Consider the following 21163-nt stretch of genomic DNA (forward strand, 5'->3'; position numbering starts at 1 on the left):
GCACCCAGTCTGCGTCCCCCCCCAGGGTCCTGCTTCTGGGCAGATGCCACCCCGGGGGGGATAGGCCGGGCAGGGGGATAGACCCCCCGGGACAGACCCCCCGGGACAGACCCCCGGCCCCGCCCGCCGCTGAGCTCCTCCCGCCACGGGTGCGCGGCGCGCTGACGCCAGGGGGCGGAGCCGCCGCCCCGCCCCGCCCCGCCCCTCCGGACCAACTTCCATTTTAGGTGCGGGAGCGGCGCGGGGCGCACGGCGCGGCCAGGCCCGGCCCGACCCCCCCGGACCGCTCCGCTCCCCCGCGCCCACGGACCAGCCGGCGGGGCCCTAGTCGCCGCTCCCGCCCCTCGCCGGGCGCCTCTTCTCGCCTCTCGCCGCGGCGGGTCCCGGTGGAGCAGGACGGACGGCCGTGCCGCCGCGGGGCGGGACGCCCCCACTCACCCCCCCGCCCGCCCGCCGAGGAGCCCGGCCACGGTGAGTCCGGCCACGGTGAGTCCCGCGTTCGGCGCCGCCGCCTGCCCGGGGAGGGGGGAGGGGAGCCGGTACGGACCGGCGCCTGCCGGGCGCCGCACGCCCCCGCGGCGGGAGGAGGGGGGGGGGCGGGCCGGCCCTCGCCCTTCCCCCGGCCCTCCCGGCGGGGCCGCGGCCCGGGCGCGCTCGGCTGCCGGGGCCGGTCGGTGCTGGGCCGCTGGGGCCCGTCGCTGCCCGGGAGCCGGGTGCCAGGCGCGGCCGCGCCCCGCGGGACCGGCCGCGGCGGCGGTGCCCGGCCCTGGTGGGGGCGCTGACGGGGCCCGGGCGCCAGCGGGGAGCGACACAAAGGCGGCTGGGCCGGGCGGCCGCCCCGCTCCCCGCCCGCTGCCGCCTCCGCCGCTCGCCCTGCCCGGAACAAAGGCAGCCCGTGTGCCAGCTTCCCGCGGCCGGCACCGGCCGGGCCCCCCACCCCCCCGCTCCCTTTGTGCGGGGGCCGCCGCTCGGCCTCTCGGCGGGGTCTCTGCCGGGCGCGGCCCCGGTCCCGGCTCTGCCTCCCGGCGGCAGTCCCGTCCCGGCCGCCCGGGCTCGCCTCGGCCCGATTGAGGACGGGCCTATCCTCCGGGATCTAATTTGCCTGCGCCTTTGTTCCGGCGGGGAAGGAGCCGGTGTGCCCGGGGAGGGTCAAGTGTGCGGGTGGAGCAGGCAGCTTCCTCCCGCGGCCAGTCCCGGGGTGCGATGGCTCCGAGCTTAAACCCAGCCCAGCAGACCCGTGCGCCGGACCCGCGGCTGCAAGTGACACTGAAACGCGTCCGGGGAGGCGCGACCCTGGAGCGCTCAGGCCCCGGGCTCAGCCGGCTGCTTTTTCTTCAGCTCCCGCTGGCCCCCCTGTCATTTAGCAACAGCCTCCCCCCGCTGCCCAGCGCCTTTTGTGCGAGGAGTCGGTGACCTTCTGCGGCGTTGCCTTCTGCAACGTGGGCGCTCCCCTTCCTCAGAGCGTTGCAGAGAGGAGGTTCAGCTTGGGGTAAATGTGTGAAAGTTTGGGTGGCCCTCTGTCATGAGGGCGGCTGGCATCTGCAAGGCACAGGCTGGCCCACTTGGCAGAAGGGAAGTGGGGCACCTCTTACACTCCTGGGCTTCGAGTGAGGGAGCCTGGACAACAAAGCTTGGTCTGATTGTTGGAGAAGAGGGATGGACCTCCTGGAGGTGCCTCCCTCTCTGGCAAGGGCTTGGTGCCCAGGTTCTTCCCGGAGACTGTGACAATGGTGCTAATGGGGGTTATCTGGGAGGCCTGGGCTGTCCTTGCCCTGATGGGGAACCGATGGCAGGGCTGAAGCCTCCTGTCCTCGGGCGGTGGCACCCAGGCCTCTGCCCAGCTGCTGGAGAGCCGGAGGGGAGTGTCAGGGCACACATGGGACTGCCTGGGCACATGGTGCGTCGTGGTGGGATCTGACTACAGCTGCTCGCAGTTCCACCTGATGTCCCCCGTGTGCCGCACGGATGTGTTTGGACTCGGCTGCCCAGTTCTTGATGTGAAATCGTGAACAAGCTTGTCCTCGGCTTTGCAGGGAGCAGGGAAAGCTCAGCACCTCCAGGACCCAGGCGTGCTGGGAATCCTGTAGTCAGTGGTTGCAGCTTGCGTTTGAAGCTTCCATTTCTGTGCCTTGCTTTTCCTCCTCCAAGAAGCTCTCCTGGATGTGGCAAGGTGGGGTGAGCAACTGGTGACTCGCAGACTCCAGTCTCTGATGCCCGCAGCACACACAGGAGCGTGTGACAAATCTGCAGAGCCTGCTGCTGGAGGAGCAGGGCGCGTCCCCCAGGTCCGGGGGAAGCTGTGTGCTGGGAAGAGCCCGAGCAGGGGGATCATTAGTCTTCCCCATGGTTACCTTCCCTGCTCTGTCCTGCTCCCAGTGCTTTCTTGAGGCAGGTTCTCTTACCTGTTGGTGTTTACTCCTGCACTTTAAAGAAAAAAAAAAAGGGAGCTTTTAAAAAGCTGTTTTCCTTCCACTTGACTGAACTTGGCCGGGACTCTGTTGCATGCAAGTGACTGTCCTTCGCGATGTGCAGCATTTGCTGGAATCTTGCACGGAGCCTTCCTGGAAGGGGTGGGAGGATGAAAGCGTTCACTTAGTGGAGCGTGCTGGGCTTGCCTGTGCTGCCACAGAGGGGTGAGCCTCCTCCCTTCCGACTCGGAGGTCAGGCCCCAATCTTTGTGGTTGAGCAGCCCTTGAGGCCATCCCTTCCCTAAAGATGGGCTGGGAGTCAGATGAATGGTCCAGCCCAGACCATGCAGCCAGTGTCTCTGTCCCCAGATTGCCTCTCATCTCTTCCCTCCCGCAGCCTCTGGCGTGGAGATAAGACCTTGGTCCATTGTATCTGTGCTGGGGGTGGCTTTAGAACACCCAGAAAATAATAGTATGGCTTGGACCATGCCTGGAAGGCTGTTGGCTTCTCAAAATAGCTTACCAATGTCTGTGACCTTAGGGGAGAGTGCTGGTTAAATCTCTTGGTTTCTCTTCCCAACAACCCCTCATAACTGTCTCTTATTTACTGCTGGCAAGGACAGAGCCCTTTCCCAAGACTGCGGTGTTACTGTCTCCAGGGAAGTACAGAGCTCTCCTCCTAAGAACCCAGCTCTCTGCAGTGTGGTTGTTTTTCCCCCATCCCTGCCTTGCTGACAGCGAGAAGTAGAACCACGGAGCTGGTTTGGGTCCATAAAAGGCAACAGGTGTTGCCTGGATGTGGTGACAAAACCCAAACCTGTTGGGTGATTCAGGCAGCTCCTCAGTGTGTGACACAGGGCTTGGCCCGCGGAGGAGGTTGTCCTCTGGCACGGAGTGCAGGAATGCGTCTCGGCGTGAGGCTGTTGGAAAGGGGCTGGATTTACGGGCTGTCGACCAAAGTCCTTGAGTTCCCCAAGGTGGCCACAGCCTTCTCTTTGCTTCTTACCATCTGAGGAGGTGATCTGGGGGGGGAGGAAACTGCTTCTTAGAGGCTGTTCTTGTACTGGAAACTCCCAGCAGCAGGCTGATGAGTCTGTCCGGCTCCTGCCTGTCTTGTGCTTGTTGCTAATCCGCCTTCCTTCCCAGCCGGGAAGGCTGCTGGTGTTGCGTCGCCTGGTGCTGCTGGTTCAGCACAGGCGTGCCTGTCCCTGTGCTTCCCCTGCCTGGTGACTGCTGCGTGCAGGGCTTGACCTGGGGATTAATTTGCTCTGTCGTGTTCCCGTGTGACCTCAGCCTGTTGGGTGGGCTTCAGGGTGCCAATGGGTGCCGTGTGATCCTTCTGCAGTGCTGCTCCCTGTCCCCCTTTCCCTGTGGAGGAAGGGAGAGTTTTCCCCGTGCGGGTTACTGCTTCCTCATTGTGGCCCGTAGGAAACCGCGTGGAGGGGTGAGGTGGCTGCTGGCTGTGGGGGCAAAACAGTGACTAAGGAGCACGGGCTGCTAGGACGGGTGACCCTTAACCAGGGTGCCCATCGCCTCTGCTTTCATCTGCTTTTTCCAGCCCAGAGCGGTGAGCTGTAGGTCGGAGGCTGGCAGTGGGACAGGCGGCCGTGGGCCTTGGACGGAGCTGGGAGTGTGCAGTCTCCATGCCAGCCTCCCCTGTTCTTGGGGAGATGAGCTCCCTGCAAGGGGGCAGTGACAGAGGAACAGAGGGTGCCCGGGAGCTTGTCGCCGTGTCCCTAACAATCCGCGCTGACTTAGCCCGGCGGAGCTCTTACCCACTGCAAAAATGCTTGTGCCACAGTGGGCCTGGGGGCCTGATCCAGGCTGAGCACTCTGCCCGTATGTTTAACAGTTCCTTACCCAGATGTTTGTGCTGATGGGCGATCAGGATTGCTTTTGTGAAACCCCAGCCCTGGCCTTTTGGCGTGGCAGGAGGTGGGGCTGGCTCTGAGGCCGCAGAGGCGCTGCTGGGGTGTGGGTGGGCGTACAGGCATCCTGCCTGGCTGCTGTGCTTAGCAAAACAGTCTTGGTGGGGTGCTTGTCCAGGCCAGGAGCGACTGGCTTTCCAGCACAAGCAAGGCAGAGTCTGGGCAAATCGGGGTGGCGGGGTGAGCCCTGGGAACAGCTCTCCTATAGCCTGGCCGGGGTGGTGCAGTCCTGGGAGCACTTTTAAACATCTGCAGCTCCAGGGCTGGTATGAGGGCATCCCCACCCGGCTGCGAGTGGGCCGCCTTCCGTGGCGGCAGCCTGCGAGGGCCAGAGCTGTTACTGTGCCTCCATCCCAGCCCCGACTGCTCCTGTTCCGCTGGGCGTTGGCCCCAGTTATAGCGAACGCTGCTCAAAGTTCACCGTCTTCCTGCTGCCAGCCCCTTCTGGGCGTGAGGAACCTGGGAGCAGTGTGAGCCTTACCTGCTGCTTCCCTGGGAGCTGGCAGCATGGAGCAGGGCTGCCCGTGCAGTGTGGGGGGTGGAGGGCAGCTGGGACATGGCGGGGAGTGGGCGCCAAGTTTCTCTCCCCTCTTGCCTCATGAGGCCTTTGCCACTGCAGAAGCATCTCCTCGAGTTGCCCTCCTCTCTCGTCTCACGCAGCTTTTGCAGTGGCAGAAGCACCTCCTGGGTAGGAGGGCGATCACCCGGGGCGAGGAGGGTGTGCTCCCTCCCGGGAGTGAGGTGGCCCTGTGCGGGAGTTGGATAGCCCCAGAGTCGATGAATATGGAGAACTGAGTCCCACCCTGGCCAGGAGGAGCAAGGCGTCTCGTTGTCCTCAGCTGACGTGTTTCCCTCTCATCCCTGTCTCGTGTGGTGCTCGGGCTGGTCTTTTCTGAGAAGAGCTCCCACATCTCTCAGCTGCTTCCCCACTGGTGCTCCCAGCTCCTCTCCTGGCCCAGTAGGAAAGGGGCAACGGTGGCGCTGGGCAGCTTGCGCGTGTGGGTAGCTGCGATGGGTGGGAGGGAGTGTGTTGAACTGCAAAGACGAGTTTTTCCGACCTGGAAGGGTGGGTCACCGGTCGTGTTTGCATGCTGCTGGCAGGCCCCTTGCCCAGTGGAGTAACACATTCTTGTGAGCGTGTTGCTGCACGCAGCGCTGCTTGCCATGCCTGGCTCTGGCTGCAGGCGGGCTGACTCGCTGCGGGGGGAGAGATGTCATCCCGCCTCGCGCTAACCGGGGTCTGATGGGGGAGGAGGGGGACAGCCCGGGGGTGCTTCTGGGAGGAATCGTCTCTGATGTGGGGAGGCCACCTGCTCCAGGCTGGCTCTGTAGCCCTCCCTCTCTGCTTCTCTTTTTCTCTCTGCTTTCACCTGCAGGAGGGAGCTCCCAGGGCCCTGCAGCTCCCCTCCAGAGCACACTGGTGTGGCAAACGGAGAGATCTGCTCTGCCTTGATCTCTGCCCTGTGTCTGTCTCCTACAGCTGTCCTGGGTGGGAAACCACTTCCCTTCTCTATTCTCCTTCCTTGGGTAGTGAGAGGAGCTGCCCTGGGCAGGGCGGGTGGATGGGCCTGGGGAGCAAAGCAGCGGCAGCAGCCCTGTGCTGTGAGGAGGACTTGTGGCTCAGCTTCCCAGGGATGTCCCTGTCCTGCCTCCGGGAGCCTTGGGAACACCACGGAGTGGCCCTGTTTGTGCCTTTTGGCTGGTGGAGTTGTGCAGACGAGGTGTGTGAGGGGAGGCTGGAGAGCAGCAGCGCATGCTCACGTGCGGTCTTAGTGAGCAGATGTCTCACTGGAGTTACAGTGTTAGTGCCTCCTCAGCAGGTAACAAGCCCATCTCTAGGGCACAGTGGGCACAGCATGTCCTCCAGGGGTTGGAAAACAGAGTCTTCCATCCTCTGCTTGTAGGATACTCCCGGCCCTGGACAGGAATGCGGATACCACCATGGATGAGGAGCCCTTGGATGCATTCCCTGCAGGCGGGACGCTTCCAGCACACTGGCTGGGTGCCGGGTCTCCTGGGTGGACCATGCCGACTGCCGGGCTGGTGGTGCCCGTGCCTGGTGTTCCCGGCCTGGTTCCAGGGCGTCTGCATGTGGGCTGGGGGCAGCGGGGAGCGGCCCTTGGCAGGACGTTGTGTTTAGAAGCTTACAGGAAAGGGAAGTCACGATGTCATCTCCCGTCTGACCAGGAAACGCAGGTTTCCTTCCCTTCGGCTCGCGCAGGAGCCTGGGAAGCCGCTTCTCAGCAAGCGGGTTGGGGAGCAGTAGCCAGATGTGGCACCAGCAAACAATTTGGGCAGGGGACTGGGGTAGAATGAAGTCCCACTGTTCCTCTGAGCATGGCCTGGCCTCCTGTCTTGATTGTCCCTTGCTGAGGTGTATGAGCACTGGCTTGTGCCAGCCCATGCGTGCACCTTGCCTGGCCATGGGCACTAAGGGGGCTTGGAGCACCGTGGGGGACTTGCCGTTGCCCTGCAGCAGCCCCCTTCCCCACCCCCAGCCATGATTCAGTCCCTGGCTCCTGCCTGATGCTTCTCCGGTGGCTTTCCTTCACCCATTCATTACTCCTCTTGGCAGGGCCCTCCAAGTCGGCTCCGAGTGCAGACGCACGCATGCAATTAGAGAGCAGGGCACCTGATGAGGTCATGCCGAGTGGAGCTGGGGTTTTCAGCCCGGCCCCTGCGTGATTCGTGCTGTGACTCAGCCTGCTGGCTGCCCTACCTGCCCGGGGAGCCTGGGCTGGCCAGGGCGAGGGGAGGGCAGGAGGGTCCTGTCTCTCCTGGGCGGCTCCCTCGGGCTGCCCCTGCGAGGGTGGCTCGGCTTTATCTCAGCAATTCCCTGCCTGCCGCTCCCGCACCCAATGCTACTTCACCGCCTGCCTGTTTGCTCAGCCTGGGGAGGGGAGAGGTGTGTGGTGTGTCTGGCTGAGGGAAGGAGCCCTGTCTGCCTCGAGGTGACCTGTGCTCCCCAGGGTGGAGGGGACGGGAAGACCCTTTGTGGGGTTGCTGGGATGGGGGGGCCCTGGGCTCCTGCCCCTCTCCATGTTCCTGGTCGCGGTGGCTGGAATGCTCCTCACAGGGCAGGTGGGCAGCGCAGGCTGGCTCCCGGGCCGTGTGCTCTGATCCAGCCAGCCCTGCGGTTCCCATGCAGCTGGTGGTGTGATTCCCGCTATGCTCCCAGTCCTCTGTGCCTTTGTGCATTGGCCAGAGCAGAGTAATGAGCTGGGCTGGGCCCTGGGCTGCAGGTGCCAGGAGAGGAAATGATCTCAAGTGGCTTGCCTCGGAAGAGGGACGTGGGGCTGCGGTGAGGGCTGTGTGCTGGGGAAGGGGGCCCAGGTCCCTGTGTCTGGGTGCCAGGCTGGCACCGGTTGTCTTGCTGCTCTGCATCCCGGGCTCTGCTGGCAGGGCCGCTAAGCTGTGGAATGGCGGGAGCCTTCCCTTAATCCCACTGGGAATGCTGGCCCCGGCTTGCAAGCTCTGCCTGGGGGCAGCCAGCAGCAGATGTGAGCCCTCGAGGAGCTAAATCTGCCCCGGGGACAGTGTGCCGGAGCAGCTTCACCCATCTGCTGTGCCCTTGTCCCTCCACTCGGGCTGGGGGGAGGCAGCTCCTGCCGTGCTGCAGCCTCGGATTTAATGGAGGAGGACTTTGCTCCCTGGGCCTTGCCAGCACACCCCTTATCTCTGCGGAGCTGGGCTGGTGTTTGTTTTTGCTGCGGGAGAGCCGCAGCTGAATGGGAAAATTCAGGCTGGCAGTGGGTGGGGGCAGAGGCAGTGGCGTGGAGGGAGCCTGGGGGGCAGCACTGACCTTCAGCGCAGCGCTGGGGTTCAGGCCGAGCCCTGCGGGCGGGGGGATGTCTCGTGTCCCCCATCTAGGTGGCTGCCGTTCCCTGGGCGCAGCGGGGAGCCGGGTAGCTGCCCCACCATCCCACCGCTGATCTGCTGCTCCCCGGGCTGGGGTGGTGGGGCCGGGGGGCTGCTCCCTGTCCCCTGCGGGGCCCAGCAGCCGCCTGGGTGAAGCAGGAGCCCGATGGCTGCCGGAGCGCGGCCTGCCCCGGGAATGCTCTGGCCCCGTTCCCAGAATCCGGCGCTGGGTGTTTGTTTGCTGCTGCGCCCCTGAGGTCTGGTGCTACTGTGACAGGAAGCGGGAACGCCGGGGGGAGGGAGGCCGGCCGGCCGGGGATGTGCCTCTGAAATCCCTTTGTCCCTGCCGAGTGCTCAGCTGCGAATTCCCACAGAGAGGAGAGAGCCGCCTTTGTGCTGCTGAAGGGCTCCCAACATGCGAATCTCCTGGGCCCAGGGGCTGGGGGTGCGAACCGTGAGGCTGGTGCCTGCTTGGTGCGGAGGGGCGGCGGGGACCCCGGCCATACTGCTCTCCCCGGGGTGGGGGGACACGTGCAGCGGTACCCCGCGGGAGCGGGGCTCTTGGGGCATCCTGGGGCAGCTGGCCACCGTGGGATGTGGCTGGCAGGAAGGCTCTGGCCCCGTGGCTGTCCCGCTCGGGGATTGTGGGTGGACGGCGTCTCCGCCTGGAGCCCGGCGGCTTGGCTGCCGTCCTGCAGGGAGGGACGCTTGTCCTCGCCTCCCCAAAACCACCGAGGGAAGCTCAGTCTCTCGCTCGCCGTGGAGCTGCCGGCGCTTCCCTGGGCAGTGCAGAGTGTCGGCGGCTCTCCTGGCCTGCCTGCAGGTCTCACTCGGGCCCAGCCGGGAGGGAAGGAGCTCGTCCCATGCTGTGTCCCATCCGTGCTCGGGAGGGTGCGGAGCGGCCCCCCTCGTGTGCCCCGGAGGACAACTGCTCCGCAGCCGCATGGCTGGCATACCAGCAGAACAAGCCCTGCTCTCTGTGGCCGACCCCACGCTGCTCCTTCCTCCTGCTGGCCCCGCTCGGCTGCTGCCTGCTGTCCCACCGGGGCGGTGAATGGCACCGATGTGGTGACCTCAGCTGCGCCGGGGATGGATCCCTTCCCCGGGGGATCGCCCACAGTGTTTCGCAACCCCCAGCTGTGTCCAGACCTGTCCTTCGGACCTGATCGGTATCGTGCATTCTCGGGCTGCCTGCCCTTGCTGGGGGGAGCTACGCGCACGCCTGCTTCCTCCCCTCCGCCAGCAGCGTGGCCCCACCCTGACCCTTATCTGTCCTTTATCCTTGCTGGCTGCTGGCCCGGTCCCTTCTGAGGTGCGGTGCCGCGTCCCTGCCTGCATCCCCACAGGTAACTCCCCTCTGGAGTGAGGCTTTCCCAACCCAGCGACGTGGGCTCCGTCTGCGGCGCTGGGGGCAGCAGCCAAGGCAGACCGGGTAGCCATCCCACCACTGATCCCGCTGCCGGTTCAACCAGTTGGGTGTGACGGGCGGAGGCGAGCGGCTGCTTCCCACTCCCTCCCTGCTGCAGCCCCGGGGCGGCCGCTCCTGGCAGTTCACCGGGTGCCTTGGGCACGGCTCCCCGGGGAAGGTGGGGCTGGGCCGGGGCCGGCCTGAGGCCGTGTCGAGTAGCCCTTTCCCACCCCACTGGCTGCCCGTCCAAAGTCCGTTGTGCCTGTGCTCCGTAACCTGCCCGCGGGAGAGCCCTTCCCGCAGGGCTGGGGGCCCAGCAGGCGACTGAAGCCCTCGGCAGGAGGTGGGAGAGCCTCGGCCCTGGAGTGGAGTCTGACGGGGCTCGGGCAGAGCGAGCAGGAGCTGCACAACCTGGGAACAAGGACGCATCTGCCTGGGCAGGTGGGTGCGGAGGGAGCTGGCAGCGCTAGGCACAGGCACCTTCCTGCCTCTGGGGTGTCGGGAGAGGAACAGCCATGGCCAAAACTCTCCATCGCCCGTGCAGGGATGTGGGAGCTACCACCCAGCATCAGCTGCCCTGCTTCCCCTGAGGGCTGTCGAGCTCTCCTGAGCTGAACGAAGATGCCAGTGAGGTGGGATAAGCTTGGGCCCGCGGGCTCTGCCCAGTGCCCTCCTGGCTTCCTGCACCTTGGCTCGCGTTAGTGCTTGGGCAGGCTGAGGTCTAAGGACTGATGTGTGAGCCTGGACCCTGTGCTCAGGGGGGTGGAAAGATGCCAAAGATGCCAGCTCATTTATTTTTTAGCTAATTGAGACTGACCAGAAGCCTGTGGTGAATTAGCAGGGCTGTGAACCTGTGCAGAGCAAGCAAGTGTAATGCACTGCAAGCGCTCGGACAATTGCAAGCTTGAATTATTGATGGGGTTTCTGTTTTTCCTAAGTGCATCATGATAGGCAACTGGAACCAGGAGAATTTGTTGCTTCCTCTCTCTCTCTCTTGAGGATGGGGGGTCTGGTGCTCAGCACTGTTGATGTTTGCTTTTGAAGGGCAGCAGCCAGCTGGCTCTCCTCAGAGCCCCTCAAATTGATGGGGCAAGGAGAATTATTTGAGCAATGTTGCCATTTTTCCTGTCTAGTCGGTGCTGGGACTGCATTGGAGAAGGAACAGGTTCCTCAGGCAGTGCATCCCTTCTTGTCAGCCTGGTGGGTGGGTCTGGCCAGGGACCCCAGAGCTCCTGGTGTCCCTGCAGGGGCTCAGCCAACCCGGGTGAATGCCTGGGACCTTCCTGGCTCTGACCACACTGGTGGTGATGAACTGGAGAAGGGCTGCTTTGCTCATGGCTCACAGCAGTGGTGGGGGCTGTGAGGGGTGTCTGGATGTGGTGACAGACCTTGCTGCTTGCTGAACCAGTGCCCAGGGGACACAAATGAGCAGTAAAGCTGCGGGGAGAGCTGGGACCTGGCAGTCGGAGCTGATGTGGCTCTGTCCCCGTTCCCTGGTGGCAGAGGGCTGTTGGGAGCGGGTGCCTGGTGTGTCTCTTAGCAGGGAGCTGGGCAGAGCTGACCTCACAGAGGTGGTTTCTGGCTTTGTAGGTGCCTGGGTTGAACTTTGCCCAAAATCCTCCATGCTGAGGGCGTGGCCTTAGCTCCAGGGATCCCAGGACCGTTGGGTGATAGCTCTGGGGACTTGGGGCACGAAGCAGGGCTGGAGTGGCTCCTTGGCAAGACCCAAGCAGACGGCTGTGTGCTGGAGATTCCCTGCACTGCAGCGGGTGCTGCCTGTCAAGCCTCCTGCCTGTGTTTTATCTGCTGGATCTTGTCCCTTCTCCCTGTGGTGTACAGTTCCCCATCTGCCCGCCTGGTCTGGGCCCCAGGGTTAATCTTCCTGTGGCTGACAGGGAAGCACTCCTGGTGGGGAGCCTCCAAGGCTTGAGCTCCATCCTCCAGCAGAGGAGGGTGCAGGTGAAATCTAGGTGAGTATGGCTGTGGTTTGGCCCTGGAAACGTACCTTTCCAGGCAAAGGATTTGTTCTGCGGGATGGCAGTCGTCTTGAGAAGCAGGGACAAGGGGTTTTTGGAAAAATGTGCTGTGTCAAAGCTGCCCCCAGTGGAAGAGCTCTGGAGGGCTTGGTCTGGGTTTTGCATGTCTTTGTGGCTACCACTGAGCCTTTAGTCCAGGCAGGAAGATCACGGTGGGTCCCTGCAGAGGGAAGCTCTGTGCACGCACATCGGCTCACGGCTGCCTCCCTGCCAGCCAGCAGGCTCTTCCCCAAGGGCACCACGTGTTGGTCATCTCTGGTGGACCTGCTCTGGCTTTGGGACCTCTGGGCACAGCGCAGGGTTGTGCTGGTGCCAGGAAGTTGGGAGATGACACAAGGCCGGAGGGATTTGGATGTAAAGCTTTCTGGGTCCCTGGGGGGTCCTCTTGCTGACACACACAGGGGAAGTGCTCTGGTGCTTCTGCCCTGGGGCAGAAGCTGCTCTGGGGTGTGTTCTGTCTTTAGGCTTTTTGTTTTGCCCTTACTGAGCCAGCCGAAATATTTTTGGCTTGCTGGGGTTTTTAAGTAACGGGTGTGTCAGCAAGTGCCTCTCTCATGATGAAAAAGCTTTCATGCAGCCGTCCTCAAAGATGGTCAGGGTCTGGCTCTGGAAAAATGCTCTGTAGTTGTATCTTCAGAGGCTGAGGAGGAGGAGGGGGAAATGGGCACACAGCGATCCCTGGAATTTCACCCTTGCGGGATCCAGCGTGCTTAGCTTCGCGCTGTCACAAACAGCATGCTGGCTGGTGCGATCAGGCTGCGCAGCTGTGACTCTCCTCTTCCCTCCTCTCCTGTCTTGCTTTGAAGATGCCCCGTGCCCCCAGCTGGCATCGGGAGGTGGTGAGGGGTTGCACTGTGCCTGGGAAGCCCCTGTCCCTGAGACGCTGGTGTGTGAGCCACTGCAGCAGGGATTTGGGGCAGATTCTCCACAGCTGGGAGGGTGTAAGGCTGAGTGGTTGTTTGGGGTTTGTGTGCTAGCCAGCTGTAAGGGAACGGCTGCACTCCAGCCCAGGATGGCGCTGGCGTGTGTCTGCAGGGAGAGCTGGGGACAGTACTCGCTAACCTCTCTGGACCTGGCACTGCCTCTCGGTAATTATGTCTTTAATCCGGGACCGATGAAGACTAGATGGCTGGAATGAGAGTGGAGGGAGGTGGTGCCTGATGGCAGAGGCCCCAGGAGCAGAGCTGGGGGAGCCCCCTCCGGCAGCAGGTTCCCCGTTCTGCTGGCACCTCTGGCCCATGACGGAGCCGTGCCTGCCGCTCAGGGCAGGAGTGACAACTGTGCACGCAGGGCAGGCTCCAGTTGCTGCCCTGCTGCTCAGTGTGGCTTAATCCTGTGGAGAGACCCTCAGGTGGCCACTCCTGAGCATCAACGGTCAGTGTTGATGGGTCTGCAGAGTCACTGTCTCCACCCAGCCTGGGACCACTGCCCTGGTGTGACAGGCTCCCTGAAAGCCCCTTGGCTGCTGCCTCTCCCTGAGGCTTTCTGCTCTGACCTGGAGGCCCAAAGGGAGGCAGGGGGGGGCCTGTGTGTGTCCTCACCTCCTCCAGCCTGGGCTGGAGGGACATTTGTGAGTGCAAGGAAAGGGAGACCTGGCAGGCAACAGACCTGGCCTGTTCCTTCCCCCCACTGTTGTGTTTACTCCCTGTGGAAGGGACGGGAAGGAAACAGCCTCACGGCTGCTCTGGCCCCTTATCTGGGGCCCTGAATGGCCCTGCAAGTTTCATTGTTAGCCTCCATGTTCTGCAGGCCGTGTTCCCAGGGGACATACCGAGGTGGGGACTCGGGGCTGAGGAGGCGTTGCTGGCTGTGCCGGGCCTGCCTGGCAGCCACGCAGGGCTGAAGGAATCTGCTGGGGTTGCTGTCTCTCCTCTACGTGCCTTCCCGCAGAGACAAACCCTGCTGGTCTGTGCTCGCTGCTCAGAACTGAGGCTGCTTGCAAGCAAGTGAGCTCGTTCACGAGAGCCAGGTCTCAGCTAAATCCCTCCTTGAAGCCAGCATGCTGACTCCATCCTCACGCACCCCAGAAATCTGCCTTTTCTGTGCAGAGATGAAAAGAGTGTGCTGGGGAGTGAGCTGGGGAGCTGTTACAGAGCAGCACAGCTACTTGGGCAAGCTCATGTCATGGAGGATCCCCCCTCTGTAGGGGGCTTGGTGAAATACCGCTCTGGAAATCAGTCACAACAAGCCAGCGGGGCTTCTGGCTGGGGTTTTGGATGCTCCAGTTCTGTAGGCTCTGAGTGGCAGGACCATCCCCTGACCTGCTGGAGAGGCCTGGGATGTGGCAAGGAGATGCTCCCTCTTCCTTGGGGGAGAGGGACCGGGTCAGTGGTCCAGGCTGCCTTTCCCCAGCTGCAGAGCTCAGTGTCCATGGGGGCTGACAGTGACCTTCAGTGAGTCCCAGAGGTGGAGGGTCTGTGTCCCTGCCTGAGATGGATGGATGCCCACCAAAGATGGGCAGTGTTTAACTCGGTGAGAGCTGGGATGTGTCAGCGCTGTTCTGGGAGGCACCAAGCCTCACCTTCAGAGGATCTCTCTTGCAAATATGTGGGGCAGGTGAGACTTGGAGCAGCAAGGGTCAGAGCTGTCCCTGCATTTCCATACAAGGCTTGGAGTCAATCTGTTGAAAAAAAGCCTTAGGGCATACCTGTTGCAAGGTGGGAGGAGTGGAGAGTTGCATGTTTGAGCCAGGAGTCATGTCTGGGAGCCTCCGAAAACCTGCTTGGGCTCTTGAGCCCAGAGTGGTGGGCCGCCTGCCTCCTGGGGTGCAGACTGGCCGGCCTCATCCCAGCCCACGCTGGGCTGGGGCAGGGCGCAGGGAGCTGATGGGGTCTGGAGCGGGTGTGCATGTGCCACGGCTTCATCTCTCGCTGGGCACCACATGGGCACGCGTAGAACTGGATTTTTTATGGATGAAGGCAGATTACAGGGTGGCAGTGACCAGATGTTCAGAGGCACTGCAGGCAGCCTCCAAAAGCACTTGGAAAAAATCCACCCTTCTTCACTGGGCTCAGTCACGGTGGTGCCATGGTGTCTGGTAAATGCCAGGGCTGCCTCTGTCTGAGGGAAGCTTTGGGAGGGCAGAGACATGGGGAGGATTGGATTTGTTGGGAGTGGTGGAGGCATTTCAGGAAGGGTTTTGTCTGGGTACACTTGAGATGGTGTGGGAAATGAATAAAAAACCCCAAAAGCCCTGCTCTGAGCTCCTCTGAACCAGCATCTGCTGCAGGCTGGGACTGGAGGGCAGGGCTGCCAGGGAGCGTGGGGCTGTGGGGGTGGATGGGACAGGCCTCTGCGGGGGCAGTGGGGTGATGTTGCCTGTGCTTTTGGTCCCAGGTCGCCGTTACAGCCACACTGGCGCGGTGGCACTGGGGGAGTGGGCAGAGCTGATGCTGGAGACCGTGGGAAAGCAGTTTCTGTGCTGACTGCCTGGCTCAAACGAGTCCCCACACGCCTGCCATGACTGCGCGGGTTTGGGAAAACCTCCGGCGGGCTTGCTGGGACTCGGCTGAGCTGTGCGGGGGGCGGAGGGCTGAGCCCTTGCCGCTCCTCTCTGCCTGTGCTGTTCCCCCCGTCAGTGGGGAGCAGTCGGAGATGCTGGGGGCCTGCTGTGGGAACAGCGTATGCCACCACCAGCCCTCTCCAGACACTGCTCTATCCCCCAGAGAAGAGGGGGTGGGAGAGAGGTGCCCATTTCCCCGGCCCGTTGCCTGCCCTGCCTTCTGTTTTGAGTTCACTCATGTGATTTTTGACCTCCTCTCCTGCTGTCCCTGCAGCTCTCTTCCCTCCTGCTTCCTCACTGTGGTGGCTGGGCTATTTCTCCCATGACTATCTGCATCTAGACCTGGCTGTCCCGTGCCTTTGCCAATCAAACCTGAACTTCCTCCTCTGACAGGTCTGTATGGAAGAATATTGCCTTTCTCTATCAAAATGTGTTGACTGTGGTGTGCTGGTTCACCGTTCTCCTTTGGAGGGGATGTTGGAGGGGTCCAAGCCTGTCCCTAGATCTGTGGGCTGAGAAGCTCCTGGGGTGGCTGCAGCCTTGAGAACCCTGGTGAGAACCTGGAGGGTGTCAGCTTTGGCAGCAAAGGGGCTCATGGGGTCCCCTTTAGGGGGGTCCCATCCCACTTCATCCCCTTTCCTGGGTAGGAAGGAGCTGTGGAGTTGCGGCTGTCTGCCCAGCTCTTATCTCACTGGGGAGGAGGGAGCAGATCAAGTGACACAGCCCTCTCCCTCAGCCCTTCCCTGGAGGAAATACTGGGATGTGGGTCACTTCTCGTTCTACAGGAGTGTCCCCTGTTCTGCCCGAAAGACATGCCCTCCCTTCCTGCCACTGACTGCCGGCAGCTTCTCCTTGTAGGGGAAGTTTTCCTGCAGCCTGAGGAGGGGGAAGAGGGAACGTCCTCGGCACACAGCAGCTCTTGTGAACCTGGCTCGATCCCAACTGCTTGATGTGATGGGGGAGGACCTTCTGCCCACAAAGTGCCACTTCTCCAAGCTTAAGTGCTGGGGCAGGGAGTCACGCCTGGTGCTGTGCTGCTCTGAGACCCTCTTGCCAGCTCTCTGGTGGTGGGTGGGAACGGGTGTTAATGCCATAAGATAAGTTTTTCTTGTTCTGAGAATCTGTCTTAATGAAATCAGTCTCTTCTGACCGCTCTTCTCTCCTCCTTTCCTTCCCCAAATCACGTGCAGTGAAGAGAGGGGCTCCTGCCCTTCCGGGTCACTTTTCTTCCCCTCACCTTGACACCAAGCCGCCTCCACTCGTGCGTCCCTGTGCCCTCCACCCCCGCCCTGCCCGTCCTGGGCCCCCGTCACCCATGGACGACTCGGAAGTGGAGTCGACCGCCAGCATCCTTGCCTCTGTCAAGGAGCAGGAGGCACAGTTCGAGAAGCTGACCCGGGCGCTTGAGGAGGAACGGCGCCATGTCTCAGCTCAACTGGAACGAGTCCGGGTCTCCCCACAGGACGCCGGCCCGGGCTTGGCCAACGGCACGCTCACCCGGCGGCACCAGGTAAAAAACCCCCTCAGCAGAGGTGGGTGCGGAGGCTCCCAGAGCCCCCGTCCATGTCAGTCCTGCCTCGGTGGGGGCAGCCCTGGGCCCATCTCCCTTCCTTTGGCCCTCCCTGGCTGTGTGAGGTGGAGGAGGGCAAAGCTGGTCCTGTAACTGGTGGTGCTGAAGGTGATCTGGGGATGCGCAAACCTACCTCGGCAGGCAGAGTGTTCTGGGGAGGAGGAGCTGGCCTGGAGGGTCTTGTTACCAGGTCAGCTCTGGTTTGGTTTTGTGAGGCTGTCTGTATTCAGTCCTGGGCATCTTTTCTCCCCATCCCACTCAGCTTCTTGGAAGAAAAGTGGCTGAAACACAGGGGTTGGTGTATAGCTGTGGGAGAGTGTGTGTCTCCCTCTCAGGTGATGATGAGCAGGTCCCTGGAGTCTTGATCTATCCCCCAAACAGCCAAACCAGGACTGGGAGAGATCTCCTTTCTCTACAGGGCTGGCAATGCGGTTTCATCTGCCTTGGCTTGAGGTCTCTTTCCTATTCTCACTTACCCAGGCTCTGTTTTGGAGAGGGGTGCTCAGAGGGCTGGTGCGTGGTGTTGTGCAGGAGGCAGGTGCCTTTCTGGCTGTGGAAGGTGGTGGTGCTGAGGGAGACATGTGGGTCCAGGGGGTAGAAGGGATGGGCAGAGGGGAAGTACAGGAGAGTCCAACAGTAGCGCTCTGCAAACGGCCGCCTCGCAACCTGGGGGGGCCTCTGGGACATCGCTTGCAGCTCCTGTGTCAGAAGACGTGGAAGGTCTCAGGGCCGTGCTGGGGAGCAGGGAAGGGTCTTGGCCATTCCCTCAGGAGCGTGTGGGCACTGTGGGAGAGTTGGGTTGCCTGGAGAGGGGCTGAATGGTGTGTCCTCCGGCTCATCCCCAAGCTGGAATGGGGGGTGGTTTGCTGCACTTCGCACAGGCCCCCAAGGAGTGTGCTCCTCTCCTGGGAGCGACATGAGGGGCGTGTGCTGGGGATCTGTTGGGTGCCAGGGACGGCCTGGCAGGGAACCCGGTGGGGTGGATATATTGGGTCCTGGCAGTGGGAGATCAGTCTAGTAACAGGCCTGCTGTGGTGCTCTTGTTTCAGAACGGCCGTTTCTTGGGCGATGCTGACCTGGAAAGGCAGAAATACCCAGATCTGAAGCTCAACGGGCCACAGGTAAGAGAAGCTGAGCTCTCTGGCTGGGGGCAGCCTGCTTGCTGGTGGGGGGTGCAGGACCAGGGCTCCAGTGTCCCCACCCTAGCTGGGAGAGGGGGACTTGTTTCTGATGTGGCTGCCCTGGCTTGAAGGGGCTTTAGGTGTGGGGTTGTTGGCACCCCCTCCCGTGCAGGGAGATATCGGGGCTCCCTGAGAGGTGAGATCTCTTGACTGACTGACTCCAGGGAGGCCCATGTTGGCAGTGGAGGGCTGAGTGCCTGTGCCTTGCTCCCCTCAGGACCACAGCCACCTCTTGTACAGCACGATCCCCAGGATGCAGGACCCGGGCCAGATCGTGGAGGAGACATACACCATGGAGGAGGACCCAGAAGGGGCCATGTCAGTCGTGTCTGTGGAGACATCAGACGATGGGACAACTCGGCGTACAGAGACCACGGTATGGGCCTGGAGAGAGCACGGAGGGACAGAGCAAGATGATGGCTGGGGTGCTATAGCCGTGATGTCTGCCAGCTTGCTGTGCTGTGAGCTGAGACGGGGTGTGAAATCTGCCTGCAGTAACGTGCTGGGCTGGAAGGGGAATCTGGGGACGCAGGTGTGTGGTGGATTTCCTGATGGGAGTGTGTCCCATGTCTGTCCCTCCAGGTGAAGAAAGTGGTGAAGACTGTGACCACCCGGACAGTGCAGCAGGTGCCGGTGGGGCCTGATGGGTTGCCTTTGGAAACCTCCCCCATCACCAGCAACTACGTCCAGACCATGGACAGGAACTTCCGCAAGAATGGCAATGGGGGCCCCGGCAGCTACCTGAGCCAGCCGGGCACGGCCACCCTCCCTCGTAATTACCACTACCCCGATGGCTACGGCCGCCCCTACGAGGACGGCTACCCGGGCAGCGATCACAGCTACGGCAGCCTGTCGCGTGTCACCCGCATCGACGAGCGCTACCGGGCCCCCATGGACACCTACCGGGCCCCCAGCCGCCAGGACATCTACGGCCCCCAGCCGCAGGTGCGCGTCGGGGGCAGCAACATGGACCTCAACCACTTCCACCCCGAGCCATATGGCCTGGAGGATGACCAGCGCAGCGTGGGCTTCGAAGATGTGGACTACGGGCTTATGTCTGACTACGGCACGGCCAGGCGGGCCGGGACCCCGTCTGATCCTCGGCGGCGGCTCAGGTACGTGGGGCAGGGGACCGTGGGGTGCTTTATAACTTCCCCCTCTTCGGAGAAAGGAGGATTGCAGAGACAGTACCACGAGCTGAGTCACACGCGGCTCATGCAGGAGAAAACTTGCATCCGCTTCTAATTGTCTGCTTAATTGGTGGTTAAAGCTCAGTGCTAATTGAGCCGGTCGTCCTGCAGCAAGGAGTTCCACTGGGTGGTTGGATGTAGCTCCGGGCCCTTCCCTCTCTGTGCCGCCCTTCCGCTGGCGGGACGCGGGCTCGTCGGCACGGGGTGTGCAGCACAGCCCCGTGGCAGCAGCCCGGCCATCCTGCGCCTGCCCAGCTGGGGCAGCCCGGGGAGCTGAGCGGAGCCAGGACCCGGCTACCCCCGGTTCCTGCAGCAGGGCCCGGCCCTCCGGGCAGGGCGGGAGAAGCTGCTCAACCTGTTCGGCAGTAGCCACTTCTCCCCCGATTTGTCTGTGGGTGATCGGTGGCTCCTCCAGCCCCAGTGCTGAGCAGCCACCCTTGGCAGCCAGGGCAGGGTCTTGGTGGCCCTTCAGCCGCCCTGCCAGGCGTGCAGGGGCATGCCGGGATGTTACGTGCCTGAGGCCGTGACTCCTCTAGACTGGTGTCTTGTGACAGTTGTGTCTTGCACAAATGCTGCTGCCTGCCTAAGCCTCTCAGCCTGCTCTGCTTGCTGCCGGGGCTGTCAGGTGGGCTTTGGGCAGGTGCAGGAGGAGGGCTGGGAGGGTGAGGTAGGAATGGAGCGAGGGGCTGAGCCTGTCCCAGAGACGGGGGAGGGGGCTGTGTCAGCAGGCTGGGATGGATGTACAGGCTGAGCACAGGCTGCTTAAGCTCCTAGGGCATAAAAGAGAGGCAGGAGGGAGAGACCCGAGGGAGAGGAGGCTCTTGCCAGCCTCTGCTGGAGATCTGCCCGTCTCGAGGCACGTACTGTAAATCCATGGTAGCTCCTGGCTGCTGAAGGGACTAAAGGAGGAGCTTTGTCCTTTTGGCTTGTGCCAGCACAAGTGTTTCTGTTGCTGTGCTGAACCAGTCGGGGCGGTTGTTCACCCAGATTGATATCCCCAGTCTGCCTCACCTTGAGCAGCTTGTGCCGGCTGGAGGAGGGCTGGCAGGGCTGCTGCCCGCAGTAGCTCAAGCAGCCTGCCAGAGCCAGCATCAGCAGTTGTGAGCATGTGGCTGTCATGACTATCCCCTTGGTGAGCAGCTTGGGCAGAAGGGGTTAAGCTGGCACCTCTGACCTGTGGCTGCTTCGCTCCAGCTTGCAAACCTTCCCTGGGTTCCTGTCCTGCCCAGCACGCAGGTCAGAGCCCTCCCTGGATGGCCCAGTCTGAACTGCTCGGCCTTTGAGACCATGAGGCCTCTCTGCTGGGCTGGGTGGTATCCATGCTCCTTCTGCCCCTCCAGATCCAGGAGGACGGGAGATACGGGAGCTGCAGCCGGGTGGGAGACCAGGGTACTTGGGTCACAGCAGAGGGAGAAGGTCCCACTTCCCAGCACGGCCAAGGAGCAGCCCTGGTAGAGACGTCACCTTGTCGTGCAGGGATGGTGCAGGGTATGGAAGGCGGGTTGATGTGGCCCCTGTTTGGGCTCTCCTTCCCCAGGCAGACTGATAAAGATCGCAGCAATCTGTGGAATCCAGGCACTGTTGAGCTTGGCTTGTCCCTTGCCTTCTCAGTTACTGTCCACACTCAGCTGCCTGGCTTGCAGGAATGGGAACAGGCGAGATCAGCATCCCCCCTGCCTCAGATGTTTGTCTTGAGCTGTTAATGACTTCCTTCAGGGAGGCAGCTTGCCAGGCACGGGAGATGCAGGACTGTGTTGAGCTGAGAGACGCAGCGCGTGCTGGCTGCCATCGGGTCCCCTCTCCTGTGGCTGCTCTTGGAGTTCCCTCTCTGCAGGGGAAGAGGGAGTGGGGGGTTCAGCGGCAGTGCAGGGTGTGTTCCCCCCTCCCTGCCAGCCCCATCTCACCTGGAGGCACAGGGTGGGATCCAGCACTGGGTGACCCTCGTGCCTGGGCAGGAGCTCCCTTTTGGGGCATGTGAGTCTTGGCATGAGAGCGGGGTCGGCTGCTGGCCGTGTTGACAAGCATCAGGTGCCTTGTTTGCCAGGCTGGCTCTCGGCTGTGTCTTTCTCCTGCCCTGTCCCG

At 62.5% G+C, this 21163-nt stretch overlaps 1 protein-coding gene across 6 annotated transcripts in view; it reads left to right on the forward strand.

Moving 5' to 3' along the window:
* The first annotated feature begins 233 nt into the window (after positions 1 to 233).
* Positions 234 to 21163, forward strand: part of CTNND1 (catenin delta 1) — a 30869-nt gene continuing 9939 nt past the window's right edge. For 4 of the 6 annotated variants that reach the window (XM_074841698.1, XM_074841699.1, XM_074841694.1 and 1 more), the window contains exons 1-6: positions 234 to 486; positions 15415 to 15533; positions 16331 to 16650; positions 17760 to 17831; positions 18109 to 18267; positions 18474 to 19006. In XM_074841698.1, the coding sequence (XP_074697799.1) occupies positions 16456 to 16650; positions 17760 to 17831; positions 18109 to 18267; positions 18474 to 19006 (959 nt within the window). In that variant the 5' untranslated portion in view covers positions 234 to 486; positions 15415 to 15533; positions 16331 to 16455. Of the gene's footprint in view, positions 487 to 9957; positions 10044 to 15414; positions 15534 to 16330; positions 16651 to 17759; positions 17832 to 18108; positions 18268 to 18473; positions 19007 to 21163 lie in introns of those variants that run through there. The other 2 variants (XM_074841695.1, XM_074841696.1) reach the window with 2 other exon arrangements.

Source organism: Strix aluco, chromosome 16 (genome assembly GCF_031877795.1).
Source record: "Strix aluco isolate bStrAlu1 chromosome 16, bStrAlu1.hap1, whole genome shotgun sequence".
In the NCBI taxonomy this organism is placed as follows: Eukaryota; Metazoa; Chordata; class Aves; order Strigiformes; family Strigidae; genus Strix; species Strix aluco.